This window comes from Mobula birostris, chromosome 5 (genome assembly GCF_030028105.1).
Source record: "Mobula birostris isolate sMobBir1 chromosome 5, sMobBir1.hap1, whole genome shotgun sequence".
Lineage (NCBI taxonomy): Eukaryota > Metazoa > Chordata > Chondrichthyes > Myliobatiformes > Myliobatidae > Mobula > Mobula birostris.
Genome location: NC_092374.1, coordinates 180340691 through 180363629, shown reverse-complemented (window position 1 = coordinate 180363629; position 22939 = coordinate 180340691). Strand labels below are relative to the sequence as shown.

The 22939-nt window shown below is 45.1% G+C and overlaps 1 protein-coding gene across 4 annotated transcripts in view; it reads right to left on the bottom strand.

Moving 5' to 3' along the window:
• Positions 1-22939, bottom strand: part of LOC140198095 (ral guanine nucleotide dissociation stimulator-like) — a 132726-nt gene that overhangs the window by 9962 nt on the left and 99825 nt on the right. For all 4 annotated transcript variants that reach the window (XM_072258991.1, XM_072258992.1, XM_072258993.1 and 1 more), the window contains exons 11-17: positions 20775-20861; positions 19889-19921; positions 19653-19774; positions 15757-15846; positions 14167-14329; positions 10922-11164; positions 4308-4422 (exon numbers count right to left, since the gene is read on the bottom strand). In XM_072258991.1, the coding sequence (XP_072115092.1) occupies positions 4308-4422; positions 10922-11164; positions 14167-14329; positions 15757-15846; positions 19653-19774; positions 19889-19921; positions 20775-20861 (853 nt within the window). The remainder of the gene's footprint in view (positions 1-4307; positions 4423-10921; positions 11165-14166; positions 14330-15756; positions 15847-19652; positions 19775-19888; positions 19922-20774; positions 20862-22939) is intronic.

Here is a 22939-nt window from a genome sequence, read left to right as displayed (position 1 = left end):
GGCTGGTGCAGGGTTCTGAGTTGGATGATCAGCCATGATCATAATAAATGGCGGTGCAGGCTCGAAGGGCCGAATGGCCTACTCCTGCACCTATTTTCTATGTTTCTATGTTTCTCTTATGAAATTTTCCATTTATTTCTTTACTTGGATCCTCGCTTCCTTTATCTTTAAATAAACTAACTGACAATGAGGTGGTCAAACATACTTTGAGGATTTGGTTACAGTTTAGAAAACATTTTGGTTTACTGAGATTCTCCCTCTCGAGTCCCATCTTTTCTAATTGTTTTTTTAAACCATCTCTAATTGACATTTCATTAAAGAATGGGACAGATTGGGTATTAAACGATTTCAGGATTTGTTTGATGGAGGGAATCTCTCTTCTTTAGTGCAACTTGCAATGAAATTTAACCTTTCCAATACCCACTTTTGTGTCATTTACAGATTAGAGATTTTTTAAGATCTCAATTACATACATTTCCTACGAGTCCAGATAAGAATATAATAGATACAATTTTTAATCTGAAACCTTTTGACAACGGTTCAATATCTTACATTTACGGTCTGCTGTTGGGACTGAAAAAGGCTTCTTTAGATAAAATTAAAGGAGACTGTGAAAATAATTTACAGGTTTTCATATCTGAAGAGAGCTGGAAGATTATTTTAAGATTAACTCTTCATCATTAGGTGCTGGTCATTCTTTATTATAATTCAAAGTGATACATAGAGTTCATATGTCTAAAGACAAGCCCTCTCGTTTCTACGCAGATAGTTCCCCTTACTGTGATGGATGTACTAATGGAGCGGCCACAGTAATTCATATGCTTTGGACATGTCCGAGCCTTGAAAAATTTTGGAAAGATGTATTTCAAGCTTTTCCTGTACTTTTTAATGTTAGTTTTAAGCCCAATCCCTTGACTGCCATGTTTGGTATTGTTGAGGATAGTGCAACAATACTGAAGCCATCTAATTTGCGGGTATTGGCCTTTATGTCTCTTATGGCCTGGAGGGCGACCTTGCTCAAGTGGAAGGAGGCCACCCCGCCCACTCAATGGCTATCTGATGTTATGTTATGCCTTGATCTAGAGAAGATTCGTTGTTCGATTTCCGATTCTAAACATGATTTTCTAATGTTATGGGGACCTTTTCTGAGTTATTTTCATAATCTTTGAACTGTTATTAAACATAGAACATGGAACATAGAATAGTACAGCACAGTACAGGCCCTTCGGCCCACGATATTGTGCTGACCCTCAAACGCTGCCTCCCGTATAACCCCCCACTTTAAATTCCTCCATATACCTGTCTAGTAGTCTCTTAAATTTCACTAGTGTATCTGCCTCCACCATTGACTCAAGCAGTGCATTCCACACACCAACCACTCTCTGAGTGAAAAACCTTCCTCTAATATCCCCCTTGAACTTCCCACCCCTTACCTTAAAGCCATGTCCTGTTGTATTGAGCAGTGGTGCCCTGGGGAAAAAGCACTGGCTATCCACTCTATCTATTCCTCTTAATATCTTGTATACCTGTATCATGTCTCCTCTCATCCTCCTTCTCTCCAAAGAGTAAAGTCCTAGCTCCCTTAATCTCTGATCATAATGCATACTCTCTAAACCAGGCAGCATTCTAATAAATCTCCTCTGTACCCTTTCCAATGCTTCCACATCCTTCCTATGGTGAGGCGACCAGAACTGGACACAGTACTCCAAGTGCGGCCTAACCAGAGTTTTACAGAGCTGCATCATTACCTCGTGACTCTTAAACTCTATCCCTCAACTTATGAAAGCTAACACCCCATAAGCTTTCTTAATTACCCTATCCACCTGTGAGGCAACTTTCAGGGATCTGTGGACATGTACCCCAAGATCCCTCAGCTCCTCCACACTACCAAGTATCCTGCCATTTACTTTGTACTCTGCCTTGGAGTTTGTCCTTCCAAAGTGTACCACCTCACACTTCTCCGGGTTCAACTCCATCTGCCACTTTTCAGCCCACTTCTGCTTCCTACCAATGTCTCTCTGTAATCTTCAACAATCCTCTACACTATCTACAACACCACCAACCTTTGTGTCATCTGCAAACTTGCTAACCCACCCTTCTACCCTCACATCCAGGTCATTAATAAAAATCACAAAAAGTAGAGAACCCAGAATAGATCCTTGTGGGACACCACTAGTCACAATCCTCCAATCTGAATGTACTCCCTCCACCACCACCCTCTGCCTTCTGCAGGCAAGACAATTCTGAATCCACCTGGCCAAACTTCCCTGGATCCCATGCCTTCTAACTTTCTGAATAAGCCTACCGTGTGGAACCTTGTCAAATGCCTTACTAAAATCCATATAGATCACATCCACTGCACTACCCTCATCTATATGCCTGGTCACCTCCTCAAAGAACTCTATCAGGCTTGTTAGACACGATCTGCCCTTCACAAAGCCATGCTGACTGTCCCTGATCAGACCATGATTCTCTAAGTGCCTATAGATCCTATCTCTAAGAATCTTTTCCAACAGCTTTCCCACCACAGACGTAAGGCTCACTGGTCTATAATTACCCGGACTATCCCTACTACCTTTTTTGAACAAGGGGAAAACATTCGCCTCCCTCCAATCCTTCGGTACCATTCCCGTGTACAACGAGGACATAAAGATCCTAGCCAGAGGCTCAGCAATCTCTTCTCCTGCCTCGTGGAGCAGCCTGGGGAATATTCCGTCAGGACCCGGGGACTTATCCGTCCTAATGTATTTTAACAACTCCAACACCTCCTCTCCCTTAATATCAACATGCTCCAGAACATCAACCTCACTCATATTGTCCTCACCATCATCAAGTTCCCTCTCATTGGTGAATATCGAAGAGAAGTATTCATTGAGGACCTCGCTCACTTCCACAGCCTCCAGGCACATCTTCCCACCATTATCTCCAATCGGTCCTACCTTCATTCCTCATCCTTTTGTTCTTCACAAATTTGAAGGATGCCTTGGGGTTTTCCTTTACTCTACTCGCCAAGGCCTTCTCATGCCCCCTTCTTGCTCTTCTCAGCCCCTTCTTAAGCTCCTTTCTTGCTTCCCTATATTCCTCAATAGACTCATCTGATCCTTGCTTCCTAAACCTCATGTATGCTGCCTTCTTCTGCCTGACTAGATTTTCCACCTCACTTGTCACCCATGGTTCCTTCACCCTACCATTCTTTATCTTCCTCACCCGGACAAATTTATCCCTAACATCCCGCAAGAGATCTCTAAACATCGACCACATGTCCATAGTACATTTCCCGGCAAAAGCATCATCCCAATTCACACCCGCAAGTTCCAGCCTTATAGCCTCATAATTTGCCTTTCCCCAATTAAAAATTTTCCTGTCCTCTCTGATTCTATCCCTTTCCATGAAAATGCTAAAGGCCAGGGAGCGGTGGTCACTGTCCCCCAGATGCTCACCCACTGAGAGGTTTGTGACCTGACCTGGTTCATTACCTAGTACTAGATCTAGTATGGCATTCCCCCTGGTCAGCCTGTCCACATACTGTGACAGGAATCTGTCCTGGACACACTTAACAAACTCTGCCCCATCTAAACCCTTGGAACTAATCAGGTGCCAATCAATATTAGGGAAGTTAAAGTCTCCCATGATAGCAACCCTGTTATTTTTGCACCTTTCCAAAATCTGCCTCCCAATCTGCTCCTCTGTATCTCTGCTGCTACCAGGGGGCCTATAGAATACCCCCAGTAGAGTAACTGCTCCCTTCCTGTTCCTGACTTCCACCCATATTAACTCAAAAGAGGATCCTGCTACATTACCAACCCTTTCTGTAGCTGTAATAGTATCCCTGACCAGTAATGCCACCCCTCCTCCCCTTTTTCCGCCCTCTCTATCCCTTTTAAAGCACTGAAATCCAGGAATATTGAGAATCCATTCCTGCCCTGATGCCAGTCAAGTCTCTGTAATGGCCACTACATCATAATTCCATGTATGTATCCAAGCTCTCAGTTCATCACCTTTGTTCCTGATGCTTCTTGCATTGAGGTACACACATTTCAGCCCTTCTACCTTACTGTCTTTACGCCATTTATTCTGCTTCTCTTTCCTCAAAGCCTCTCTGTATGTTAGATCTGGCTTTACTCCATGCACTTCTTTCACTGCTCTATCGCTCCGGGTCCCACCCCCTCGCAAATTAGTTTAAACTCTTCATGGAGCTCCAACCAAGGATCAGTCTGGTGAACTCCCTCCTCTGTAAGAACCACCCTCCTGGCATTCTGCACACATACCCGCTCTGCTCTGCTCCCAACCCCACCAAGCCTCCTCACCTTTATCCTCTGATAAGATCTGCACCAACTCGTAGGTCCCCGCTGAATGTGAGTCCTGATTGTGTTTCTCCAGAGCTTTTCCAACTACCGCAGGGGTCTTGTCCTGACTGGATACCTGCAGGAAGAGGAAGAGGGGAGGTGGTGATTCAATGGGCTGATCTGGTGCTGTGAAGGAATGATCCCAGCAAAAGCAGTCCCTCACTCTGTTAATCCCAGAACTGGATGCAACACTCCTGAGGTTTCCATATTTCTTTATGAAATGGGGGACCATTTTGACCCATGAGAACTTTGCCAACTTGTTCCATCATCTCCCACTAATTTCTCCATAAACTACTTCCATCCATCCCCTAGATTTTCCTGCACTGGGTGGCAATTTTAAAATAACCCATTGAACCAATGAACATCAGGAACCTGAAACACCCAGTGGGAGGCCATCATGGTCAAAGGGACAATATGCAAACTCCACACAGTTACAGCACCAGATACAGGGATCAAACCCACGCACTGTGAGGCAGCGGATCGACCCACCGCACCATGACGCCGCACAATTCCCAGATCCCTGAACCCTCCTGATTAAGCTGCGGATCCTCCAGGCTCTTTCTGCTCCAAGTTTGCCACTTCCTGTGTGGCTCACATTGTCAGGGTGAGACAGGCAGTGGTCCACAAATTTGTCACTGTGGAAGTGAAGGAGGCAATCTAGGGTAGGCCCAAGACGTGGTGGACGATGGAGGACACCGGAAGGTTTGCTACTTCTGCCTGTGGGGGGTGGGGAGGGGTGTTTAAACAAGAGCTGTAGGCAGATGGTATCCAGAGCACCAGGACAGATAGTGGAGAAGATGTGGAGAAAGATGTCGTGAAGCCTACACACAGAGTCAGGAATCGAAAGGTCGAGCATGGTGTGACTAATGTTTTGAGCAGCTTATATTTCAATGCAAAGAGTATTGTAGGAAAGGTGGATGATCTTAGGGCATGGATCAACACTTGGAATTATGACATTGTAGCCACGAGTGAGACTTGGTTGCAAGAGAAGCAAAATTGGCAGCTCAACGCTCCATGGTTTAGATGTGACAGAGTGGGAGGAGTGGCATTACTAGTTAGCAAAAACATCACAGCCGTACTCAGACAGCACACACTGGAGAGCTCGTCTAGCGAGGCTTTATAGGTAGAACTGAGGATTAAGAAAGGTATGACCGCATTAGTGGGATTATATTATAGACCCAACAGTCAGCAAGATTTAGAGGAGCAAATTTGTAGAGAGATTGCAGAGTGTTGCAAGAAACATAAGGTTGTAATAGCAGATGATTTTAACATTCCACATTTTGCCTGGGACTCCTGTACTGTAAAAGGACTGGATGGGAAAGACTTTTTTTAAAATGTGTTCAGGAAAGTTTCCTTAATTAACACATAGAGGTCCCAACTTCAGAGAGTATGATACTAGATCTCCTATTAGAGAATGAGACAAGGCAGGTGGCAGAAGTTTGCGCAGGGGTCACTTTACATCTAGTGTTCATAATGCCATTAGTTTCAAGGTAATTATGGAAAAGGGTAGGTCAGGTCCTCAAATTGAGAATCTAAATTGGAGGAAGGCCAATTTTGATGGTATCAGAAAGGAGTTGGCAAGTGTGGACTGGGACAGGTTGGTCTCTGGCAAAGGTGTACTTGGTAAGTGGGAGGCCTTCAAAAGTGAAACTTTTAGAGTACAGAGTTTGTATGTTCCTGTCAGAATAAAAGGAGAGAATAACAGGTTTATGAACCCTTGGTTTTCAAAAGCTACAGCGTTGAGGCCCTTGTTAAGAAAAAGAAGGAAATACATAGCATGTATAGCCAAACAGGAACAAGTGAGGTACTTGAAGCTGATAAGAAATGCAACGTAACACTTAAGAAAGAAATAAGGAAGGCTAAAAGAAGAAATGAGGTTGCTCTAGCAGACAAGGTGAAGAAGAATCCCCAAGTCTGTACTGATATATTAAGAGTAAAAAGATAGCAAGGGTCAAAACTGGTCCTCTGGAAGACCAGGGTGGTCATCTATGTGTGGAGCTGAAAGAGATGAGGGAGACTATAGTGCATTTACCCAGGAGACAGATATAGAGTCTATAGATGTGAGGCAAAGCAACAGCGAGGTCATGGGCCCTATATAGATTAAAGAGGAGGAGGTGTTTGTTGTCTTGAGGCAAATTAGGGTGGGTAAATCTCCAGGGCCTGACAGACTGTTCCCTTAAGCCCTGTGGGAGGCGAGTGCAGAAACTGCAGGGACCCTAGCAGAGACATTTAAAACAACCTTAGCCCCGGGTGAGGTGCCAGAGGGTTAGAGGATTCTAAGAGACCCGATATATAGGTATTTGGATAGACATGGACTGATTAGGGATAGTCAACATGGCTTTGTGCATGGTAGGTCATGTCTAAGGAATCTTAGAGTTTTTTTGAGGACGTTACCAGGAAAGTTGATGAAGGCAAGTCGGTAGATATTGTCTACATGGACTTTAGCAAGGCCTTTGATAGGGTCCCGCCTGGGAGCTTGGTCAAGAAGGTTCATTCACTTGGTATGCAAAATGAGGTACTAATTTGGATTAGACATTAGCTTTGCAGAAGAAGTCAGAGGGTGGTTATAGATGGTTGCCTCTCTGACAGGAGGCCTGTGACTGTGGTATGCCACAGGGATTGGAGCTGGTCTGTTGTTGTTTGTCATTTACATCTGGATGATAATGTGATAAATAGCATCAACAAATATGTGGATGACACAAAAATTGGGGTGTAGTAGACAGTGAAGAAGACTATCAAAGCATGGAACAGGATCTAGACCAGCTGGTGAAATGGGCTGAAAAATGGCAGATGGAACTTAATGCAGACAAGTGTGAAGTATTGCACTTTGGGACAACCAACCAGGACAAATCTCACTTGGTGAACAGTAGTGTACTGAGGAGTGTGGTAGAACAAACGGATCTGAGAATACAGATACATAATTCCTTGAAAGTGGTGTCACAGGTAGATAGGATTGTAAAGAGAGTTTTGGGCACGTTGGCCATCATAAATTACTGCATTGAGTTCAGAAGTTGGGATGTTATGTTGAAATTGTATAAGAAGTTGGTGAGGCCTAATTTGGAGTACTGTGTCCAGTTTTGGTCACCTATCTACAGGAAAGATGTAAACAAGATTAAAAAAGTACAGAAAAAGTTTGCAAGGGTGTTGCTGAGATTTGACTTATAAGGAAAGGTTGAAGAGGTTAGGACTTTGTTCCATAGAATGTAGAAGATTGGAAATATTTAAGGGTAACACAAGGGGGAACATCTTCACTCAGAGGGTGGAGAGAGTGTGGAATGAGCTGCCAGTGGTAGATGCAGGGTTAATTTCAACATTTAAGAGACATTTGGATAGGTGCATGGATGGGAGGGAGTGGAGGGCTATGGTCTGGGTGTAGGTTGATGGGACAGGGCAGATTAATGGTTCGGCATGGAATAGATGGGCCGAAGGGTCTGTTGCTGTAACTCTAAGTCTCCACGACACATACACACAAAGACATGTCCTCTGTCAAGCAGCAGAGGCAAGGTAGCTGGGGGCAGGATGAGGGTGGTGGCAAGGATGGATTTGGGGCATGGAGAGTGTACTGGCTCCGAGAGCTTGGGGGTTGGCTTGTGGGACATCCAAGGTCATTCGGGAATGGGGCAATGAAATTGGAGCTGAATCACGAGATGGGTGGGGGAATTGGTAATCTGACAGGAAAGGTTGCATGGAGCTGAACACGAGGAATAAGGAGCAAGAGTAGGCCACTCACCCTCTCAGGCCTGCCCTGCTATCAGTACAAACATGGCTGATCTGCCACAGCCCTCTTCTCTTCTTTTGTGCCAGTTTTGCTGATCTTTGAAAAATTACCCACTTTTTCTTTAAGATCCCCCAGTAATCCAATCTTCCCAACCCTCGCAGATATTCTAGCACCAACAAAGCATGAACACCATGCTCACTTGAGACTCTCCCATTGATGGAAACATCTCAATGCCTTCACCCTCCCCCTACGGTCGGTCGGTCGGTCGGTCTTTCTTTGTTTGTTTGTTTCTTTCTTTCTTTCTCTCTTTCTTTCTCTCTTTCTCTCTCTCTCTCTCTCTCTCTCTCCCTCCCTCCCTCCCTCCCTCCCCCGAACTATCATTCTCCTGCTACTGTCTCCCAACTCCAGCCCCTTTCCCCGCCACTACATGGCACTTACCACTGCTTGGTTAAGGTTAAAAGCTCAAAGTTCAATGTACATTTATTATCAAAGTATGTAAATTATATGCAACCTTGAGATTCGTCTCCTTACAGGCAGCCGCAAAACTAAGAAACCCAATAGAACCCATTGAAAAAAAGATTGTCAAACTCCCCATGTGCAGAAAAAAAACAAATTGTGCAATCAATAACGAAGCTAGTCACCACTTAAGCAGATTCAGGGGCCTATTAAGTGCAGACCACAGCCTCAGTTCAGCACAGAGGCGAGTAAATCTCATGGAGCAGTGAGCTCAAGCAACCCATCCCTCACTTCTGGCCCCGACACTCTAACCTTTTTAATCTGGCCCAGCGTTTAAATAGTCTGAAGCTCGGGTCATTCCTTGCTCTCGGACCCAATTGGATGTTAGCTCACCAGGAGCCAGTCAACATGTGGACCCTTGGAGATGAAGGTCATGACTCACCATCATCTCCTCAAGGAGACTAATGGAAAGCAGCGATTGTGACCTTGGTGGGCAAAGGTAGTGACTCAGCATCGCCCCCTCAAGGGCACTGAAGGAAGAGCAGTGGGGCAGGTGATCAATGGGATCCAGGGAAGTGATATGGACTCTTCTGGTGGAAATTGGTGACTTACAGTGCCTATAAAAAGTATTCACCACCCCACCCTCCCTTGGAAGTTTTCATGTTTTATTGTTTTACAACATTGAATCACAGTGGACTTAATTTGGCTTTTTTGACACTCATCAACAGGAAAAGACTCTTTGGTGTCAAAATGAAAACAGATCTCTACAAAGTGATCTAAATTAATTACAAATGTAAAACACAAAATAATTGATTGCATAATTATTCATGTCCTTCAAGTCAGTATTTAGTAGATGCGCCTCAGGTGGCATTTACAGCCTTGAGTCTGTATGGACATTTCTCTATCAGCTTTGCACATCTGGAGAGTGCAACTTTTCCCTATGTTTATTTACAAAACTGCTCAAGCTCTATCAGATTGCATAGGGATCATGAGGTTATATCCCTTTTCAAATCCACCCTCAAATCCTCAATTGTGGCTTTCTCTTTGCCACTCTCCCATAAAGCTGCAACTGATGAAGCACTTGGGCAACAGTTGTATGTGCAGTCTCTCCCATCTCAGCCACTGAAGCTTGTAACTCCTCCAGAGTTGTCTAGGTCTCTTGGTGGCCTCCCTCACTAGTCCCCTTCTTGCACGGTCACTTTGTTTTTGAGGATGGCAGATCTATACCTGAGCCATATTATTTCCATTTCTTGATGACTGACTTAACTGTACTCCAAGGGACATTCAGTGACTTGGAAATATTCTTGTATCAGGCTCCTGACTTGTGTTTTCAATACTCTTTTTGCAGAGCTGTTTGGAGTGTTGGTTTGTCTTCGTGATGTAGTTTTTGCCAGGATACTGACTCACCAGCAGTTGGACCTTCCAGCTACAGATGTAACTTTACTACAATCAATTGAAACACTTTGACTGTACTCAGGTCTCCAAAAACAAATCTCCATTTAACTAATTAAGTGACTTCTAAATCCAATTGGCTGCACCAGTGATGATTTGGTGTGTCATATTAAAGTGGGGGGGGGGCTTATTACTTATGCAATCAATTATTTTGTGTTCTATATTTGCAATTAATTTAGATCACTTTGTCGGGATCTGTTTTCAGTTAGACACAAAAGAGCCTTTTTCTGTTGATCAATGTCAAAAAGAACAACTAAATCCACTGTGATTCAATGTTGTAAAAGCATAGAATGTGAAAACTACCAAGGGGGTTGGCTGAATACTTTTTATAGGTACTGTAGCATCCCCTCCTAAAGGGTACACTTAGATTAGATTCTGAAGTATCACTTTTCTTGTGGTTTGATTTTCTTTTTGCTTAGTTTATATGTTTGAATAACCACCTGTTTGTCTGTAAATGACCAGAGACTGATTAATAATCTGTATACATACAGCTGGCTCTGTATATTTTATGTTTTGTTTTCTGCAGGCCTGTATCACACCAGCATAAATCAAACTGTATCATTAGCTGTTCTTATCAAAATAATTTTCTTATCTGTCCAGTTTGAGGTCGAATTTAGTATAAAGGAGGCCACAAGACAAGGTTTCCTTCTTTGTTCTTTCTTTGCACTCTCTCTCCATCTCTCTCCTTACTTACAGTCGAGTTAGTTATTGCTATTTCTTTGTTCTGAACACATAACAAAATGGTTGTGACCACAAGATTTACGCCTGATTCTTAACTTCCCAAGAGCCTCATGGGTAACATCATCGCCAGATCCAACAGCACCGATGGAGGGCAGTACTACAGATCCCTGTGGGTGAAGGTGGTGACTCACCATTGGCCCCTCAAGGAGGCTGAGGGAGGGGCAAGAAAGGCCAGGATGTGAGAGGAACCCGTCCAACAGGGACTCACCAGGATGCTCTTGTAAACGTTTCCAGTCGCGATGTCCAGGCGCACACGGATGATGCGGCAGTCAGACTGCGGCGAGCCCACAGCCACCGAGGGAGAGGTGTAGGTGGCCCCACAGGAGGCCGAGCGGCGGTGGCCCTTCATGAAGCTGGCAGTGGGGGAGAGCGCCGAGAGGGAGGGAGAGCAGGTGGGGCTGGGCTCGATCCCAGCTGAGTCCAGGGAGGCGACAGAGGGGAACTTTGGTTGCTGTGAAAGGAGAGAGAGAAAGATCAGAATCAGATCTATTATCACTCATGTATATTGTGAGATTTGTTTTGTGGCAGCAGTACAGTGCAGACAAAAAAAAAATAATATTAGTTACAATAAAAAAAGTAAGTTGATAGTGGAAAAGAGGAATAGGGAGGCAGTAATGATGGGTCCATTGACCATTCAGAAATCTGATGGCAGAGGGGAAGAAGTTGTTCCTAAAATGCTGAGTGTGGCTCTTCAGGCTGCTGTGCCTGCTCCCTGATGGTAGTAACAAGAAGACAGCATGTCCGAGGAGGTGATCATCTTCTTGAGGCACCCCAGCTTGAAGATGTCCTCAGTGGTGGAGAGGGAGATGGAGTTGGCTCAGCTTACAGACCTGTGAGGCCCCTTTTAATCCTGTGCATTGGAGCCTCCACACCAGGCATTGATACAACCAGGCAGAATGCTCTCCACAGTGCAGCTGTGGAAACTTGCTACAGTCATTCAGGACATACTAAGTCTTCTACAACTTCACAACTTCTACAACTGAGAGAGGTTGGGTTAACCTAGGATGGAGGAACACAAGACACAGAACATAGTCATCTTCATCCTTAAAGGTCCTAGGGAAGATCAACGGCCAGATTCTGTGTAGTCCAGTTATTACTCGGCTGAAGGAGAGCCAACTTCAGTCAGACTCCGATAATCCCACACACTCATCAATTCAGTGATGTCAAAGAGAATGAATTTTCAGCTCAGTCCATCCCACACACATCTCCCTTCCAGTGACTCTGTCTACACTTCCCAATGTCTCAGGGAAACAGCCAACGTAATCAGGGACCCCTGCCAGCCTGCTCATTCTCTCTTCTCCCCTACTTCCTTTGGACAAAAGATACAAAAACTTGAGAACATGAGCCACCAGGTTCGAGGACAGTCCCATAGATGTTGCCTGACCTGCTGAGCTCATAGTCATAGTCATACTTTATTGATCTTGGGGGAAGTTGGTTGGCTCCTCCTGCACTTTGAGTGTGTTGCCCAGGATCTCCGGCATCTGCAGGATCCCTTCTATTTATGATTTGCAGCATTTATTCTGCTCTTATAAGACTCTCAAATGCTAAAGATGAACTCTTGATCTCCCAATCTATGTTGTCGTGGCTCTTACACTTATCTAACTGCACTTTCTCTGTAACACTCAATTCTGAACTTTAATTTCTTTTTTCTACGTTTGTAAAGAATGATCTGCTTGGATGGCATGTAAGCGAAAGCTCTTCATTGTATCTTGGTACATGACAGTAACAAACCAATTACCAATATGCCCATTAATTCCCCACAACTTTTCTGATGTCATACAATCATTATAATAAATATTCCCCTCAATCCTGACTGTAAATGCAACACTAAATCCAAACTTAATGTCAGCAAAACCATGGAATTAAATGGAAGAACTCAGCAGGCCAGGCAGCAATTATAGAAAAGAGTACAACATGTCGTGCCAGAACCTTCAGCAGGACACTAGCCTAACTCTAAGATTAATTGTCACTTAATGTGGCTGGCTTAATTCCAGGAGAGGAACAAGCACCACTCCTCATATAGTTCATAGCTCAGCAGCCTGAAGCTCCTGAGTGTCAACAGCTTGGAGAGTTACCATGGGTCCAACACATAGTTGCAGCCCTGAACAATGTGCCTGCATCTCAACATTCTTCGAGGTTTAAGGAGATTCTGCACGTGGTGAAAGGTGCTGGCAAGCCTCTACAGATGCATGGTGACCGGTTGCATCATAGCCTGTTGTGCAAACTCCAATAGACAGGAACACAAGAGAGTGATGGACTTCATGGGCAAAGATCTCCACATCATCTGGGATGTCTGTGAGAGGCAATATCCATCTTCAGGAAACCCCACCACCCAAGCATCATTGCTGCCATCAGGCAGGAGGTTCAGGAGCCTGAAGACCAACACTTCAAGGTTCAACAACAGCCGGCAGGTTCTTGAATCGGCTTGAAAAACTTCAACTTTGGACTACACACAGGTACTTCCTGTTTAATAAAGTGGCCACTGAGTGTACGTTTGTGATCTTCTGCTGCTGTAACCCATCCCCTCCAAGGCTCAATGTGTTGTGCCTTCAGTGATGCTCTTCTGCGAACACCTGGTTGTTTGTATCACTGTTATCTTCCTGTCAGCTTGAAACAGTCTGGCCATTCCCCTTGGACCTCTCTCAATAACAATGCACTTCTGCCCACATATCTGCCCCTCACTCAATATTTTTGTTTTTTCACAATGTTCTTTGTAAACTCTAGAAACTGCTGTACATGAAAGTCCTGAGAGATCAGCACGAACTGAGATATTTCAGCCACCCCATCTGGCATCAACAAGCATTCTACGGTCAAAGTCACTTAGCTCACATTTCTTCCCCTTTCTGATGTCGGGTCTGACCAATAACTGAACCTGTTGACCATGTCTGCATGCTTTTATGCATTGAGCTACTGCCACATGATTGGCTGATTAGAAATTTGCATTAACGAGCAGGTGTACTTAATAAAGTGGTCGAGTGTATATTACCAACCTGCTGTTAATGTATGTTTCTTATTTTGTTGTACATGTATAATTTACATTAACTTAAATACTAATTCATGTTTGTAATGTACAGTGATGATGCTACAAAAAAAGCTAACTTACGTGAGCCTGGTATGCCCATAATACCAATCAACTCGAACTTCCCAACAACTGGAAGTTGGCTGGAAAGAGAAGTTTTGTTTACAACAGGGCCCTAGGAAAAACTACTAATTAGTAACTGCAACATTAATGGACTTGATCCCACCATATCACAGACAGTTCCTCGGTACAACCACATCCCTCCCCTACCACCTCTACTACTCAACACTAACTCATTTCCTCTCTTTCTCAGGACTATCGATCCACCCTCACCCGACCACAATCCACAATATTAATTGTTTTGTTCAATGGCCACTGAGGCATTGTTGCTTGTAAGGCATGTGTAACGCGTCATTGGCGAAGGAGCCAATTACCCAGGCAAGCTTGCAGAGAAAGGCATTGATGGGCTTCAGGGAGTGTTCCTTAGCTCCTGGGGTCTCAGAGGTGCCGGCCAGGTCCGGGGGTGGTGAGGCGGATCTCTCCCAGGGTGGAAGGCCTCCCGAGAGCACGGTGGGGCTGTTCTGGCTAGGCTGATGGCTGAAAGGAAAACAGATGTCTCATTAGCAAGACCATTCCACCTACTGAGATCCAGGAGTGTGAGCAACAAGGATTTGGGGAGCCCAGGGGAAATCTTGACAATTGATAGGCTATGGGAGATTCTGGGAATCGAGAAGCCACAGGAGATTCTACGAAATGAAGAAACAGGAGATAGGAGATCCTGGAGAAAGAGGGATCAGATTTGATCCTGTGAGTTGAGGGATCAGAGGAGATCTTTGAAATCAAGTGGCTATGGGAGATCCCATGAATCAAAGAGCCGTGGGAGATTCTGGGAATCAAAGGAACAGGAAATAGGAGACCCTGAAGATACGGGGTCCAGGAGAATTCCTGGGAATCAAGAGTCCAGGAGATAAGAGACCTTGGGAATCAAAGGATCAGTGAATGGGAGATCCTGGAATATGAGTGGATAAGGGATCGTGGGAAATGAGGAATCATGAGAGGGGAGATCTTGGGATGGAAGGACAGAGCACAGAGAGGGGCCAATAACATGATATGTATTGAAGGGAGGTTCCCCTGGGTGTTGTTGAGCTTGTGTGGAGGGATGGGGGCTGATTGACACCAGTGGTCCACCCTACTAGGAAGCAACTAATGTCCAGGCTCGATTCCAAAAGGGAAAGGAAGATCATCACTGGTGGAGACCAACTTCTCCCATGAATACTATCTCACACCACAACTCACCATCTCGCCCAACCCATCTCCCAACCTACACCACGTGCTCACCCTGCAATCTGCCCATCTCATCTGTGCCTGCTCTGTGAACAGCCAGATGGAGTCATACAGCACAGAAACAGACCCTTCAGCCCACCATGTCTATGCTATCACATACACATCTAACTAATCCCATTTACCTGCACTTAGAGTGTAGCCATCTCTGCCTCTGCGGTTCAAGAGCTTGCTTTAGAGTCACAGAGTTGCTCAGTATGAATTGACTTCGGCCCAAATGTCTGTGCTGGTCAAGACTCCCAACTAAGCTAGTCTGTGTTTGGCCCACATCCCTCTAAACCTTTCCTGTCCAAGTACTTTTCAACTGTAAATATACCTCTCTTGACAATTTCCTCTGGCAGCATCTATGGAAAAGAGCAAACAGTCAACGTTTTAGGCTGGGACCCTTCATCCATCCTGATGAAGGGTCTCGGCCCGAAACGTTGACTGTTTACTCTTTTCCATAGATGCTGCCTGGCCTGCTGAGTTCCTCCAGCATTTTGTGTGCGTTGCCTGGATTCCAGCATCTACAGATTTTCTCCTCTTTATGATTGGACTACTTTTTAAATGATATGAGTCTCTGCATCTAACACCCCGTCAGCCAACGTGCTGCAGATTCCATCCACATTCCCACCCACCTCGAAGTACATCCTGGCCTGAAAGTTACATAATGATGACAGCTTTGTATGAGATATTGGACTTACTCATCGCAGGGGGTGATAACCAGAGTAGGCCGAGGCTTTGACGTTGGGCTAGCCAGCTCCAGTGGTTCGAGTTCACAGGACAGCTTGTAACTACAACAGGCAGAGACAATTGATTAGTTGATAATTAATTACTCGATTGAACAATACCTGGGCATTGGCTACAGGAATTGGCAGTTGTACAAGACATTGGTGAGACTGCTCTTGGAGTACTGTGTGCAGTGTTGGTCCCCTGTTATATGAAAGATACAAGTTATTTATTAATTTTATTTAGAGATACAGCACAGAGTTGGTCTTTCAGGCCCTTCGGCCCCTCTGCCCCAGCAACCCAAACTAACCATTTCCTAATCACGGGACGGTTTACAATGACGAACTAACCTTATCGGATACGACTTTGGATTGAGAGAGGAAACCGGAGGACCTGGAGAAAACCCACATTCCATGGGGAGGATAATTAGAAACTCTTCACAGAACGGTACCAGAACTGAACTCCAACCTTGTGTACCCATCCAAGGACTTCTCAGATGGTACCTGCCTCAACCACTTCCTCCAAGAGCTTGCTCCATATTCCCACCACCCTCTGTGTAAAGCAGTTACGCATCAAGTCCGCTTTCGGCCTTTTCCGTCTCATCTGAAATCCACGCCCCCTAATTTTGGTCCTCCCTACCCTAGGAGAGAATACTGTTACTGTCTCTCTCCATTTTAAACATTTCTATAAGGTTGCACCTTCATTCCATTGCATTCCAAGTAATAAAGAACGAGCTGGGCCAACTTCGCTACAACTCAGACCCTCGAGTCCTGGTTAAATCTTTGTAAATCTTTTCTGCACTCTTTCCAGTTTAAACAATTCTCTCCTGTAACAAGGTGACCAAAACTGTACACAGTGCAGCCTCACCAACAACTAGTACATCTGGAAAATAATGTCACAACTCCTATACTCAGTATAAAAGCTAGCATGCTAAGCACCTCTTTCACCACTTTCTCCCTTTCAATGAATTATGTCCTTGTCTACCTGTTGCATTATACTCCCTAGTTCCCTACCATTCAAAACGTAAGTGTGACAATGATTTGACTTTCCAAAACGCATCATCTCTATTGAAGTACACTTGCCACTCCTTAACTGATCAAGAACCCCTTGTAATCTACAATAACCTTCTTCACCATCAACTACACCTCCAAATTCTGTGTCATCTGCAAACCTACTGATCACCCCTGCTCATTCACATCCAAATCATTTATATAAAACACAAATAACAGGAGTCCCAACACTGACCCCTGTTGCACACCACCAGTCACCAGCCTCCATTCTGGGAAACAATCTTCAACACTCTTCTTCCTACCTCAGAGCCAATTTCGAATCCACCTGACTAATGCATGCATTACTAAATGACAATAAAAGAGGACTGCATGTCCTCATTATCTATAATCTAATCTACATAGTGGTCATACTTCATTGATCCCAAGGGAAATTGGGTTTCGTTACAGTTGCACCAACCAAGAATAGAGTATAGATATAGCAATATAGAACCATAAATAATTAAATAATAATATGTAAATTATGCCAGAAAATAAGTCCTGGACCAGCCTATTGGCTTAGGGTGTCTGACCCTCCAAGGGAGGAGTTGTAAAGTTTGATGGTCACAGGCAGGAATGTCTTCCTATGACGCTCTGTGTTGCATCTCGGTGGAATGAGTCTCTGGCTGAATGTACTCCTGTGCCCAACCAGTACATTATGTAGTGGATGGGAGACATTGTCCAAGATGGCACACAACTTAGACAGCATCCTCTTTTCAGACACCACCGTCAGAGAGGTGCTCATCTATGTGCTCATCTGTATGGTTATGAGATATATTGTTAGGGGAGATAGGATCTTTGTCCCCATGTTAGGGGTATCAAAAACAAGAGTTTACAAGTTTAAGATAATAACCTAGTACCTATCAAAACTGCTTTGCTAAAAATGAAAATCCAGTGAAATAAAAACCTGCAGATGCTCAGTGTCTGAAACAAAAACAGGGAATCACGGAAACACTGAGTGTCTCAGACAGAATCCATGGAGTGAAGAACCATGAACATTTTGGGTCTCCATCACTTCATCAGAACTGCACTGTCTCAGGTCAATGCTCTATGCATCTGGCAGATAGAAACAGGAACCAACTGTGCATTGAAAGCTCCTGAGACAATGGTTGCCTGTAATCTATCAAGACATTGAGCTCAAGAGTCAGGAAGTTTTGTAAGCTGCGGGGAGTGAGACTATCTTTAAGAATGTGCGCTCTGGACGGTGCCGAAAGTCCGAGACTCAGCCCTTGAGCTGGCACAGCTGGAGGCACCTCGCGCGATGCCACGTTATGAAAGGCTGCATCTGTGGTATTGCAGTCACTTCCGGTCACCCCCGTTATAAGAAATTGTGGAGGCTTTAACAAGCGTGCAGAAGAGATTCACAGGGACGCTGCCTGGATTTGAAGGTGTGTGCCATAAACAGAGGTTGGACAGGCTTGGGTTGTTTTCTCTGGAGCAGAGGAGGCAGAGGGCAGACCTGATAGTAATTTATAAAATCATGAGAGAGATAGACAGAGCAAACAGTCAGAATATTTTTGTCAAGTTTGCAATGTTTGTTACTAGAGGTCATGCATTTAAGGTGAGAGGGAAAAGTTCAAAGCAGATGTGCAGGGCTCCTCCAGGACATCTCTGTCTAACAGCCTTTTAAACACCTCTGCACCTGACGTCCTATTCTAGGCACCCATCACTCTGTATGCAAAAAAGAATCTTGCCCTGCAGATTTTTAAACTTTCCCTACCTCATCTTAAACATGTGTGCTTAAGTACTTGGCATTTCTACCCCAGGACGAAGTTTCTCACTCTACCCCCATGTAGGCCCCTCAGAATTTTATAAACTTCTATCAATACTCCCCTTAGCCTCATTGCACCAGAGAACCCAAATTTGTCTAACCCCTCCTTGCAGCACATGCTCTTTAAGCTGGTGAACCTTTTCTGTACCCTCTCCAAAGACCGCACACCCGTCCTGTAATGGGGCAGCTAGAATCGCGACAAGTGGAAATCCAGATTACACCCAATCCTGTCTATTAAAATCAGGACAGGTAGAAATCTAATATACTGCGCAATTAATTAAATTCAGAGAAATCTCTAAAATTAGAACATAGCCTTTTGTGCCAGTTTAAATTGGGAGAGTGTAAGAGGGCAGCAGTCCAAACCCAGTGCTAAAACCAGAACAATACAAGTCGTCAGTGAAGCTACATTTGGAACATTGTGTTAAGTTTTGGTCACACTGCCGTGAGAAAGTGGACATTCAGCGGGAAAGAGTGCAGAGGAGATTTACGAGGATGCTGCTGGGACTGAGTTGCAGTGGGAGTTTTTGCACTGGAGGAAAATGAGGGGTGAACCTTAGTGCTGTTGTTCAGTCGTTTAGTCAAGTCCGACTCTTTGTGACCTCATGGCAAGATACAGAAGTAGGTTGCCAGGCCTTTCTTCTGCACAGGTACTTCTGCTGCCCACGTTGGGACCCGGCTGGGTTTGAACCCAGGACCATCTGCAATGGAGTCCAGTGCTGACGCCACTGCACTGTGCCTAACCTTCTACATGCGCATAAAATCGTGAGGGGTTCAGATAGGGTGAATGACAATAGACAATAGGTGCAGGAGTAGGCCATTCAGCCCATCAGGACAGCACCACCACAGAATGCACACAGTCTTTTTCCCCTGGGTTGAGGATTTACGAATTGGAGGGCGCAGGTTTAAAGTGACAGGAGCATGTGCACTGTCCCTCTTTCTGAAGTCAATGACCAGCTCTTTTGTTAACATTGAGGAAAAGATTGCTGTCCTGACATCATGTCACTACATTTAATTAATAATAAACCTACGACCAATTGCGGTGGTGGGATCTCACCTCTCAGCCTCACTGAGGGGCTGCAGGTTGTAGAACCAGCTCAGGAACTCGGGCTCCTTCTCAAAGCTGTAGTTCTTGCAGGCTTTCTGTAGCAGCTTAATCTGGGCGATGATTTCAAACTCCTGCCGTTCAGCCACACATGCAGGCACAAAAGCAACAGGTAAAACAAAGTCAGCACCTCAAGGTGTGAACAGGGACATGTTGAAGAATTCAAGGTGTTCTGTGGAAACACTTACCTTTCTCCTCTTCTCGAAGTTGATCATTCCATCCTGGAAGATAAGAGGCAGGGTTAACAAAAGCTGTGTCTCAAAATCACTTGAGGTTTGAGGTTTGTCATTATCCCTTCAGGAAAAGTCAGGAAGACCAGTCCTTTCCCAGTGGACTTCTCTCAGCGGGAAGGACTGGCACACATCTTTGTCGATAGCAGTTAGTCCAATCATTCCATTGACTTGGATGCTGGGTTAGTAGTGAGGAAGGCAAATGCAATGTCAGCATTTGTTTAGAGAGCAATGAATATAAAAGCAAAGGTGAATTTTTCCTAAGGTATTGGTCAGACCAATTTTAGGGTATTGAGAGTAGTTTTGGGCCCTATCTCTAAGGAAGGATCTGCTGGTATTGGAGAGGGCCCAGAAGATAACGATGAGAATGATTCCAGGGATGAAAGGGTTAAAGAATGAGGAATGATTGATGGCTCTAGGCCTGGACTCACTGGAGTTTAGAAAGATGAAGGGAGGGTTTCATTGAAACCTGCCAAATATTGAAACACGTGGACAGAATGGAAGCAGAGATGTTTCCAGTGGTCGGTGAACTGCCTCAGCATAGAAGGTTGCCCCTTTAGAACTAGGAAGAGGAGGAATTTCTTCAGCTAGCGGGTGATGAATCTGTAGAATTCATTGCCACAGATGACTGTGCAGGCCAAGATTTTGGGTATATTTAAAGTCAAGATTGGTAATTTTCTGATTAGTAAGGGCGTCATAGGTTGTGGGGAAAAGGCAGGAGAATAAATCAGCCGTGATGGAATGGAGGACAAGACTAGGTGGACCAAGTTGCCTACTCCTGCTTCTATGACTTATAATCTAACTGACCTCCACATCTTATCTCCATGGAAACTTTTGCACTCACCTCAACGTAGTCCTTCACCGCTGTGTCCAACATCACCAGGTCTGTGAGGAAGGTGCCGAGGTAAGGCACTGTGCCTTGGATCAGGTTCTGCAGAGGTGGAACACATGCAAATCACCCTTGGCCCTCCTCACTGCCCTTCACACGCAGAAAGCTGGTGCAAGCACTCCCCACCGACACCTCAATCTGTCACTCCCCGCCGACACCTCAGTGTGTCACTCCCCATGATTGGCACCCCAGTTTGTCAGTCCCTCCCCAAGATCGGCACCTCAGTCTGTCATTCACAATGATTGGCACCCCAGTCTGTCACTCCCTCCCCATGATTGGCACCCCAGTCTGTCTCTCCCTCCCCATGATTGGCACCCCAGTCTGTCATTCACAATGATTGGCACCCCAGTCTGTCACTCCCTCCCCATGACTGGCACCTCAGTCTGTCACTCACTGCCCATGACTGGCACTCGGAAGAACACACTCTGCTGGTTTTGCACGTGTCACTTGGAGAAAGGGAAGTTCTGGGCTGGACACTTTGGAGGGGGTTGGGGAGGACAGTGATCGGCTGCTCAGATAAAGGGTTTCTGGCAAGACGACAATGTGCTTGGATGCAGCAACCACTCCAGAACCAAACAAAAGTCCAATTGTTCATTCTTTTATGACACTGCTGGATATGAAGAACATCAAGTACTGCAGCCAGTTGCCCGGGGATGGTACATCTGGACTTATCTTGTATCGTTGTTGTGTTATCGCCTGGATTTGTGGCGTACCGTCGTGTCCAGGCAGCGTGCAATCCAACAAACAGAGTGGGTTGTTGTCTTGGACATTTTCTCTTGTGATCGCAAGACCTTGTTGGACATTGGTAGTGTAGAATGTTGTAAGGCTGATTCACTGGTTCATTGGTGGGGGTGCCGCACTGCCTCACTTGTGGCTCAGACCAGGCCCTCCTGCCGTGGAGTCACCTGCTGCATCCGCCCAGGAGAAGGCACACTGAGGTGGTGTGGGGGAGAGCAGAGGCCTCTGTGGGCAGCATGGAATCCAGATCAGATTGGGCACTGCCCCCTCCCTTCAGTGCTGCTCTCCAGTGTTTGGTCAATGCTGCACTCTGGTGTTCACTCGGTGGAAGAACAAGCTGGACCAGGACAACATTCCACGTACCATCATTTTACAAGCTATACCACTCAGGGACTTCCGCTGCTTCTTTGTGTGACTGTATGTTTTCTGCGATTGTTTTTCACCATGGCCCAGAGGAACATGGTTTGCTCTGGCTGTATTGGTGTATAATTAAATTTGAATTTGAAGTGAAGTTCCAAATTGGAATAAAATGAGGTAACTGGAGTGGGGCTGGAGAGGACAGTGAGCTGTAGTCGAGAAAGTGAAGCCCTTGATTGAAGTACTGCAGTGGGGCTGGGGAAAATCGTGACCTGTCACTTGGAGAAAGGGAAGATCTGCACTACAGTACATTTGGGTCACTGGAGTAAGACTGGGGAAGAGACAAGGCATCAAAATCTCTCAAAAACCAAGCTTCTCTAACCCTGTTACGCTTTTTATTCTGACAGGAACATACAAAATATCACCTTTGGAGGGCTTCCACTTACCAAGTACACCTATCCCGATTCACACTTGCCAGATCCTTTCAAATATCATCAAAATTGGCCTCTGTCCAACTTAGAATCTCAACCCAAGGACCAGACTTAACCTTCTGCATAATTATCTTGAAGCTAACAGCATTATGATCACTAGATGCAAAGTGTTCCCCTATACAAACTTCTGTTACCTGCCCTGTCTCAATCACTAATAGGAAATCCAGTATCACACACTCTCTAGTTGGGACCTTTATGTATTAAGGAAACTTTCCTGAACACACTTGATAAACTCTGTCCCATTCAACCCTTTCACAGTATGGGAGCGCCAGTTAATAAGTGGGAAAGTAAAATTACCTACTATCACAACTTTGTTTCTTGCAACAATCTGCAATCTCTCTACAAATTTGCTCCTCTAAATCCCACAGACTGTTAGGTGGTCTACAATTAACATGGTCATCCCTTCTTTATTCCTCATTTCCACCCCCTCTAACCTCAGCCAACAAGTTTGACCTGACTGAGCACTAGTGTGGCCTTTTTTCTGACTAGTAATGCCATCCCTCCCCCTTTAATTGCTCCCGCTCCACCACATCT